This window comes from Nannospalax galili, unplaced genomic scaffold (genome assembly GCF_000622305.1).
Source record: "Nannospalax galili isolate Female #2095 unplaced genomic scaffold, S.galili_v1.0 scaffold911, whole genome shotgun sequence".
Classification (NCBI taxonomy): Eukaryota; Metazoa; Chordata; class Mammalia; order Rodentia; family Spalacidae; genus Nannospalax; species Nannospalax galili.
The window spans coordinates 1,043,506-1,053,713 of NW_008329642.1; the positions used below are offsets into that span (position 1 = coordinate 1,043,506).

At 47.4% G+C, this 10,208-nt stretch overlaps 1 protein-coding gene and 1 pseudogene across 1 annotated transcript in view; both read right to left on the minus strand.

The window, feature by feature from the left end:
• Positions 1 to 4,593, minus strand: part of LOC103740175 — a 62,416-nt pseudogene extending 57,823 nt beyond the window's left edge.
• Sppl3 (signal peptide peptidase like 3) overlaps positions 1 to 5,057 on the minus strand; it is a 143,174-nt gene extending 138,117 nt beyond the window's left edge. The window contains exon 1 of the mRNA XM_008840682.3: positions 4,748 to 5,057. Coding sequence (XP_008838904.1) covers positions 4,748 to 4,770 — 23 coding nt within the window. The 5' untranslated portion in view covers positions 4,771 to 5,057. The remainder of the gene's footprint in view (positions 1 to 4,747) is intronic.
• Positions 5,058 to 10,208: the final 5,151 nt, after the last annotated feature.

Genomic DNA, 10,208 nt, shown 5'->3' on the forward strand with positions numbered 1-10,208 from the left:
TTGGGTGGTCTGCCTTTGTGTGCTTGTTTTTTTCCGGGGGGGGGGGGGATAAATATAGGTGTGCAATGTGCAAGTGTGGAGGTCAGTAGTGACTAACTTTGTGGAGTTGGTTCTTTCCTTCTACCTTGTTCCAGGGATGGAACTCAGGTCACCAGCTTTCCAGCAAGGAGATTTACCTGCTGAGAACTTCAGCGGAACCTTCCTTATACTCTTTTGAGCCTCAATTCCCTTACTTTGCAACACTCAAAACCCTAGCACACAGAAAATACAAAATAAGTTATTATGACTTACTTTGGTAAAGAGACTCACTTGAATGGTTCAGGACACTGACTTCTCCCTACAAAAACAGTAACCCAGCTGGGCATGGTAGCACACACCTTTAATCCCAGCACTCAGGAGGCAGAGGTAGGTGGGTATCTGTGAATTCAAGGTCAGCCTGGTCTACATAGTGAGTTTCAGGCCAGCTGGGGCTACAGGGAGACCCTATCTCAAAAAGACCAAGCCAAATCAAACAAAACAGCAACCCAAGCACAATTATTAGCAGAGTTCAAGTGCAATAGGTACTACACTGATTCAAGAGCTGAACTCCTGTTTATCACAAAGCTTCCATTAAAACAACTACTCATGGGGCTGGAGATATAGCTCAGTGGTTAAGAGCACTGACTGCTCTTACAGAGGACCTGGGTTCGATTCCCAGAACCCACATGGCAGCTACGAACCATCCTTAACTCCAGTAATCTGAAGCTCTCTTCTGACCTCTGTGGCATTGCACAACATGGGTGTACTCACAATACATGCAGGCAATATACTCATACGCATAAAATAAAAATAATAAATATTTTTTTAAAAACTACTCATAAGTACACTCTGAGAAAGGTGTTTTTCTCAATAAACATCTACTTTGCAGGGCTGAAGAGACGGCTCAGTGGTTAAGGGCACTGGTTGCTCTTGCACAGGACCTGGGTTCACTTCCCAATACTCACATGGTGGCTAACAACCATCCATACCTCCAGTTCTAGGGGAATCTGATGCCCTCTTCTGGCCTCTGCAGGCACTTACATGCATGTGGTACACTTACATATACTTGTAAACATTTTAAGTCTACTTTGTACTTTCAATTTGTGTTTTTGTATGCATTTGGGTTATTTCCTTAGTGTGATTAAAAAGGACAGAAATAGAATCTTGTGGTTAATTCATGATAAAGACCCTAGTAAAGCTGGGCATGTAGCTTAGTTGGTAAGTACTTGCCTAACATGTTCAAAGTCCTGGGTCCAACTAGGTAAACTGACTGTAGTGGTATATGCCTATAATTCCAGCACTACAGAGGTACAGGTAGGACAATCAGGTGTTCAAGACCAATCTCAGTTGCACAGCAGGTTTGAGGCCAGCCTGAGATATATGAGACCCTGTCTCAAAAACAACAGAATTTTTTAAAAAAGAAGGAAAGGAAAAAAGAAGATTCTGGTATTATTACCAACCATTTAAACTTCTATCAATAGGTTTTATTTAAAACTTTAATATAGAGTGGTGTTGCAGGCTTGCCATCGCAACATCCAGAATATGGAGGCAGGAAGATGCTGAGGTCAACCTGAAATCAGAATGTATTCCAGGTCAGTCTGGGCCCCAAAGTGAGGCCTGGTCGCAAAAGAATAAATAAATTATAACATCCCACATTCTAAGGACACATAATGGGACACCAGGAAACCAAATTAGCAAAAGTACATGGATTATGAACATTCCCTCAGTAGCATCCCCTTCTACTCAACAGTCTTTCAACAAAAGATGAAGCTCCTTGAAAAATCTGGTATCATATTAATCCACTCGGTATTTACTAAGCAGGGGCTATGTGCCAAAGTGTTAGGCAGTATAAGAGGGCACAGATTTGTGTTACATGGTCCTCACTCTCAGAGAGTTTAGTGAGCAGGCTCAGTATTTACACAAGAAATGGAGGGGGTGACACAGACAGGACTACAAGTATTAAAAGGTTGCTGGGTGTGATGGTGCACGCCTTTAATCCCAGCACTCCGGAGGCAGAGGCAGGCAGATCTCTGTTGAGTTCAAGGCCAGCCTGGTCTACACAGTGAGTTCCAGGTCAGTTAGGGCACAGGGAGACCCTGTCTCAAAAAGATCCAAAAAAAAAAAAAAAAAAAAAAAAAAGTCACTTTCAGAAGAAGTGGTCTAAAAAAGACTTCACAGTGAGGTAGAGTTGGAACTAGACCCTTAAGTAACAGAGTTTTGATAGAAGCTGCTAGGAAACAAGAAAGCACAAAAAAATCAGAACAATATGAACTTATAGTTGGGGTTTAAATTTTTTTAGGTTTTATTACAAAAAAATCTAGACATGCAAAGTCAACAGACTAAGGGAATGCGCTGTGTGTGCACCACTGAGCTTCAGTATTCAGCAGCTCCTAACGATCTTCTTTAGACCTTAAATGTCATATTATTTGAAGACAAGTTCCCCTCAGAGACCAGTAAGAACTGAATGGCTGCGTATTAAATACCATGTGCTGTGTTTAGTTATTGTGTTCTCTGGTTGACTCCGGAAGAACCAGGAAACCAGCTAGGAGCCTGGTTTCCCAGTCTTCTACCCTGTCCACCATCCTCTCTCAAGATGACGTAAAAACTTTTTCTAGCTCAAAGCACGCTAGAAGGGATAGGCTCAGCATCCTGCTTTCAAGGAGCTTCCCTGTGCAGGTAAACCAAATAAAGAGAGCTGAGACAGAAGAAGTCCTTCAGGAGAATCAGATAGTAAACTATCAACCTTCTTAGAGTAGTCCCCCCATACCTGGTAGAGTTCATCATCATCAAACACAAGTAGTGTGCAGCCAATCTACCCAGCAAGACACTTTAACTATCCTTGTTTACAGACAGGGTGTCACGCTGTAGCCCAAGCTGGCCTCAAACTCACTGGTCTCTTGCCTCAGACTGCACAGTACTGGGATTGCAGGGTATGCCGCTGCCATGTGCAGCAGCACTTTCTCTTTGTCGACCACTGTTTTTCACTTTTTCAACCAACCTATGGTCTTTATACAGTACGGTAAAAACAGCAAGGCAGCTGTAAGGATTCAGCTGGGAGTCCTGCTGCAAGGGCAGCTCTAGATGAGTAGCTACCACTCTTGACAGCAGCACCTCTACCTTCATGTGTGAATCTTTCCACAGGAAAGCTCCATGCATGCTTGTGCTTCATACCACCTGCTGCTGAGACACCCTGCACTGTTGCTCAAGACTCCCAAATCAGTTTGTCCTCTTAAAACACAAGTGCAGCCACCAAACACTTAGCCCTTCTACTCCTCTGGAGTGCTCAGGTAGCTTTTTGATACCTCAGACTGTGAACGCATCATTTTAGATCGTCTTAAGTCATCTAGCCTTCTTTTCCTCTGTGAGGATGCAATGAGTTCTCGACTTACCATAACTACTGTGTATTTTTAGATACTACCCATTTCTTTTATTGTTTCCCTATGAATTATAGCTCAATTACAGTTGTGGCACTTCAGAGTTTGTCCAGTGCTCTTTAAATGTATCCACTGAATCCTTACAGCCTGTGAAAAAGGTAATTTCTCTATTTTATAGGTAAGGGAAAAGGAATGAAGAACTCACTTATCCAATTATAAACAGCTGCGTTCAGTTAGTGGCCCTCTGAACCAGGTCTTCCAACTCCAAACACCACTCTTCCCACTACACTAGAGAAAGTTTACACTTCTGCTCAAACCACATGTGTTTCAAACCATCTCTAGTCTCTAGACTGCAACCCGATTTCCCATCCCACACCTACAACCATCCATATCTTGTTTCCTCACCCTCCAATCAATCCTTCCTTAACTACACTTCACAGATATCGATCAACCAACCTTCCTTCTAGCACTCCTGCAAATATTCCACCTCTGCATGGAAAGGGAAACACCTCTTTGCCCCAAACTTGACACTCCCTCATCCGGATGCATTCGTCACCCCATAAACGACAAGCATGTACCTCAGTTCTTAACGAGCTACTTACTAACTTTAAAAGTCCCAGAGAAAGGGATGTAACTTGCAGATCCTCCATCTCCGGAACTGGCCCGGGACAGGAGCACACTTCAAATTCCTAAGAGCAGAGTACCAATCCTTATTTACAAAGACTCTGCCCATGCCCCACTGCTACCAACAGCTTCCTTTCCAGAATGTGGCCATCTAGACAGGCTCCCCTTTCAACTTCTTCCCTGGTGACTCCCTCCAGGGTGCCCAAGTCTCCCTCACTCCTGGGCCCTTGTCCACCTTACCAACTCCCCCAACTCCCGAGCTGCCTAGGCTGGAGCTGGGCCACAGCCCACCATGGAGGCGGGTGCTTCTCTCCCGCTCCTAAGAAGTTGTGCCTCTTATCACCTGTTCCTAGGAGAGCTTCCTCCCAGCCCAATGGTCTTTGCCCTGGCCCGCCTCCCTCCACCCTCTTCGGTTCCTCCTGCCCAGAAACCATCCCAAGTCAGTTCTGGGGTGCCTATGGGATTCAAGTTTCCATGCACAGGGATTCCCACCCCTCACCCCTGGGGTCAGGCTCCCTTTGCCATCACCTGCTCCGCCCAGGCCGATGACATCCGCTGCCGCCGCCGCCGCCTCCATCCCCCTTCCCTTGTCGGACACCGGGTCCCCCCATCTCCCACCGCATCTCCCCAGACACCCGCAGTCTCTCCAGGCCCAAACGCGGGGGGCGTGCACCGCCACCGCAGCCCCCACGCACCTGTTCCCGGCCCGGCCTCCCGAGCCCCGCACTCACCAGGAGTAGGTCTGCTCCGCCATGGCGCTGGCTGCCTCTCGGGGGCTCCCTGGCTAGGCTCGGGCCGGGAGCAGAAGGCGCGACCGCGGGTCCGGGAAGCTCGCTCCGCGGAAGGGGACGCGGCCGGACTCCGACAGGCTCCGTCCGGGCCCCGCTCCCAGGGCCCCGGGGCGGGGCGGGCTCCGCGTTTGGCCTCGCTCAGCCGCGGCGGCGGCGGCGGCTCCGCTGCGGCTCCAAACCCAACATGGCGGCGACGGCGGCGCGGAGAACAAGGGGCCCCGGGGCGGCGAACGGCAGCGTGGGCCCGCGTTCAGTAAGCGCAGGGCCGGCGGGCGGCGGCGGCGACGGCTGAGGGGGGCGCTAAGCGGAGAGGGAGGCCGCTCGGATCACACCCGCCGAGGGAGGAGGAGCCGGGCGGGGGCGCGCTGGGCCCGGTGGTCACGTGCCCAAAACACGCTCACGTGACGCGAGCCCCGCCCCTCGCGCCGGCCCATGCGCGGAAGGAGCACCAGGCTGGTTGCCAAGCGGCTGTTACCCGCCACCGGCCTCAGGCTGTTGGGCAGCTTTGGCTCGCAGCGGGGTGGGCTCCTTCCCCCAGCCAAGCGGTCGCCTTCCGAGCTGCCAGTCAGGAGCCCGGCGCGGTCAGCTTTCCTTGCCCTGTCTGCTGGTCCTCCACCTGTCAGCCAGTGGGTGGGCAGAGCGCTGCGTTCCTTGGTTCCTTCATTCATTGGTGCAAAAATCTCACGCAGCCCAGCCTTAATTGGGCTCAGGCCAAATCAAGTACCCCAGACTTGTCTGCATAGAAGCAATCAGTAGGGACTGGAGAGATGGCTCAATGGTTAAGAGCACTGGCTGCTCTTGCAGAGGACCTGGATGCGGTTCCCAGCACCCACAAGGCTGCTTACAACCGTCTGTAACTCCAATTCCAAGGGATCTGACGTCCTCTTCTGGCCTCAGAGGCAGAAGTGCACTTACGTATGCAGGCAATACACTCATACACATAAAATAAAAATAAAATATTTTTTTAAAAAATAACAGATGCTTGTTGGGTGCCAGGTAGGTATCAATCAACTCATTCACCTGGGTCCTTGTCCTGCAGGCGCATACATTCTAGAGTAGGAGGTACAGTTTAAGCCGACCAAGAAAGAAAGATCAAAGACATATTTTATTAAGTTCTTTTTGTTGTTTATTTTTGAGACAGGGTCTCACCATGTAGCACTGGTTGGCCTGGAACTCACTATGTAGACCAGGTTGGTCTCCAACTCACAGAACTCCACCTTCTTCTGCCTCCTGAGTGCTGGGGTAAAAGTTTTATGACATTCTTAATAGAGTAATGAGAGAGTAAAGTAGAGGTGTAGCTTCTTTAGATCAGGTGGGTGGGCATGGACCCAGGATGTAGCTGGTAGAGTGCATACCTAGGACAAAGCCCTGGGCTCCATCAGCAGCACCACATGAAACTGGGTGTGGTGGTGTACACCAGTAATCTCAGCACTTGGAAAGTAGAAACAGTTGGATAAGAAGTTCAAGGCAATCCGCAGCTATGTAGTGAGTTTGAGGCCAGCCTTGTCTATGTGAGATCATCTAAAAAAAAAAAAAAAGATGTGGAAAAAAGTGCAAAGCATATTTCTAAGTGACAAAAACCCTATTTGAGAAAGCTTCATAATGTATGCTTCTGACCACATTCTGGAGAAATAACTATGGAAACAAGAAAAAGATCCCTGGTCATTGGGCTGAGGCAATGAATAGGTATGACATAGGTGTTTTTTGTTTTGTTTTGAGACAGGGACTCTGTGTAGCCCCAGCTAGCCTGGAACTCACTGTGTAGACCAGGCTGGCCTCAATTTCACAGAAGATCTTCCTGCATCTGCCTTCCAAGTGCTGGGACTAAATGGGTGTGTCACTACACCTGGCTTTTTTTTTTTTTAACATATAGGATTTTTAAGACAACAAAACTAGTTTGAATAACACTGTAATCCCTGTATTGGGGAAGTGGAGGTAGGAGGATCAGAAGATCAAGTCATCCTAGGCTACATAGGGAATTTGATATAGGGAGTTTGACACAGGGAATTTGAGGCCAGCCTCAGCTACATGAAAACCTGTTGAAAGAAACAGAGACAAAGAAACAGAGAAAGATGAAAAGAACCCCAGAGAAAACATAATATACCCAAGAGTAACTGAGGGAGTCTAGGGCTTATTGGAAAGCAGGATGGGGAATGGACAGAAATGAGACAGGCTAAAACCATGAGAGACTTAGCAAGGGAAAAATCATTTTAGCAAGAGAGTGGCACCAAGCAAGATCTAAAGATGGAAATATGTGTGAGTATCTTGGACCCAGGTATGGGATGGATGATCTATGTTACTTAGGCTGTTGAGAGAAGACACTGAAAGGGTTCATGGAGGCCAGGCTTTGAAGGATCTGGTTAAACTTCCCTCTCAGTTATTGGGCTTGTCAATAAAAAGCTCAGGTTTTAGAAACATGCTTGGCCAACAGATATACTACCCCTCCTGGAAGTCCCCCTCTTCCTCACAGCAAAGCTCACACACCTGAAACCTGCATATCCAGCATCCTCTGCAGCTTGCCCAATGTTAGGCTAGGCTCTAGCTCTACTCCAGTTTCCCAGGGCCTGCCCAGGCTTACAGGGAACACCACACCCTGAATCTATCTTCAATTGGATCAGTTGGCCATTGCCCATACAACTGCTGCTTACTTGTTCCTCAAGGGGAACCCTTTCGTGAGAAGGCCAAGTACACTTTTCCTCCAGAAGTAGAGCTTTCCTTCTTCCTCCTTCCTCCACTGGCAGGTGCCAGTACCTGTCAGATTCAAGGTGTCACCTCCCAAGCTGTACCAGAGAGCCCTTGGAAAGGACCAGCTGATAGGATCAAGGTGTTGGGGGGGGGTTGGCAAGGCCCCAGGAAAATACCCTTCCTCTAACCACTCACAGAAGGGTGCTAGCCTGTGTCTGCCAGCTATGAAACCTACAGGTGTCATAAAGAGGCAAGAAAGCAAAGATCCTAAATTCTCGACATTGGTGGACTGTAATAGCTCTGCCAGGTACATTTACAAAAAGCCAGTAGTGACCTTAAATGTGACAGTCATCCTGAATCTACCAACGAGTCTGAGGTTTTAGGTCTCATGGGAACTGGAGGTGGCTTTGGGAGGTACCGAAGCTCTTTCTCTGGGGATCTAAGAACAAAACAGACCACAGACTGTCGCTAATGAAACAAAAATGACAAGCGGTGCCTTGGGGCAATTCTCCTGGGCTTTGATTCCCAGTGAGTCACAGAAGACTAAGCTGAGTGAGAAGCTGGTATGAGGTGAATGGAACAGGAGTGGCTGAGAAAAGAAGCCAAGGTCTGACCAGAAGTAGAGTCTATGCTAGGTAGTTAGGGGAAAAAAATCTGGTGACAGAAAGGGAGAAGGGGGCTTGGTGATGTAGGATAGAAATCTAAACCAGAGGCTCCCAAAATGTCTCTCAGGAAAGCACATGAATGCAGACCAAAGGTGGTGGGGCTGGGAGGGTGTCCAGGCCACAGTGATCCCATGTGCATGCTCCCTAGAGATGAAGAGAGGGCCCAGGGCCTGGTGACTTGAACTTCTTAGGCTAAGATTGTCAAGATGTAGAAGTTATCTCCAGATCATGGTCAAGCTTACAGTCACCTGGGAAGGCCAGACTAGAATAAACCAGAAACCTAAGGGTTGTCTGGAAGCTGCACAGCCTGTGGAACTCAAGAAGTGACTTTCAATGCATGTGCCAGCACTCAGTTTCGAGCTAGAGCAGCCCCATGTGTATCTATGCATCTCTGGGTCTCAGCCAGGGAGTCAGATATGTTTGGCAGGGGTTCAGGTGTTGGCTATCCCCCAGGAGAGGCGCCTGATTCTCTTCCTCCCCCACCCCAGGTGAGAGGGCCACAGCTTGGGTAATGTTTGTTGAAAGAAGCCATGAAAGTGCCTCTAATTATCACCACGGTAATTATAGGATGGTTCCATCTACTGAGTGTGTTCAAAAGAGACTTGGAGAGCCTCCTCAGGACGAGTCATCTGCCTTAGGCACAGACTCCAGGGAGGAAGCATTGCTAGGTCTCACTTAGGCATGCTTCTAAGATGGTTAAAGGCCTTCCCTGTCCTCCCAGCGCACCTCTCGCTTCTGTCCTCCTTCCTCTGTACACACATGGAGGGGGACATGGAGCTCCTTGGGGACATGGAGCTCCTTAGGGACCTGCCTGCCACTTCTCAATGGCCTGGGCATTCTCTTTTGCTTTCATATCTGTGACCAAGGCCAGAAGACACCTTCATTGTGCCTTCTCTCTTCCTTTCCCTCTTTCCTTCCTTCCTTCCTTCCTTCCTTCCTTCCTTCATTCCTTCCTTCCTTCCTTCTTCCTTTTCTTTCTTTTTAATGATTATTTGCTGCTCAGGGGATGGGACTCAGGGTAACATACATACTAAGCAAGCCCTCTGCTACTGAGCTACACTTCCACTGCTTCTTACTTGGGTTTTGGCTATCATGTCGCCCACTTGATCAAAGTTAACCTAGATTAGATACTCTTCTTCCAAGATCCCACAAAACCCTGAATTTACTCATCTCATAACACTCAGCACCATGAACTGTCAATGCCTGGTTACTTAATATTCTCTCCCTAAGCTTGTGAATGCCTCATGGGAAGGAATTGGGTCTGGTTGCCAGTTAAGTCCCCAGTGCTTAGCACAGGACTTAGTTCAGAAGAGAAGCTCAAAATCTGTGGAACTGAATGCTTGAGTGAGGGAGAAAGAGAACTAAAATTCAGAATATCTAGTCCCTGTAACTCCCTCCTAAGAAAGGCAATCCTGAAAGACAAAGAAATATTTATGTTAGTTACATTGTGGGTAACAGAGATTAGAAGTAAGATATGTGGTGGCATGAAGTCACATTCACTTGTACTCTTTGTTTTGTTATTTTTTGGGGGGGGCTCTTTTTGAAACAGGGTCTCCCTGTAGACCAGGCTGGCCTTGAACTCACAAATGCTGGGACTACAGGTGTGCCCCACCATGCCTGGCTCTGTTTTGTTTTTTGAGTACAGTTTCCTATAGCCCAAATGTTCTGTACAGTCTAGAGAAGGATATGCAATATCCATATATTCCATTTTGATTGAGTGAGTTTATTAAGTTCACAGCAAGCCAAAGTAAAAGGATAAATAGCAAGTGATAGATAGATGATAGATAGATGATTAGATGATAGATGATAGATAGATAGATAGATGATTAGATGATTAGATGATAGATAGATAGATGATAGATCGATAGATGATAGATAGATAGATGATTAGATGATGATGATAGATAGATGATTAGATGATAGATAGATGATTAGATGATAGATGATAGATAGATAGATAGATAGATGATTAGATGATAGATGATGATTAGATAGATAGGTGATTAGATGATAGATGATAGATAGATAGATAGATAGATGATTAGATGATA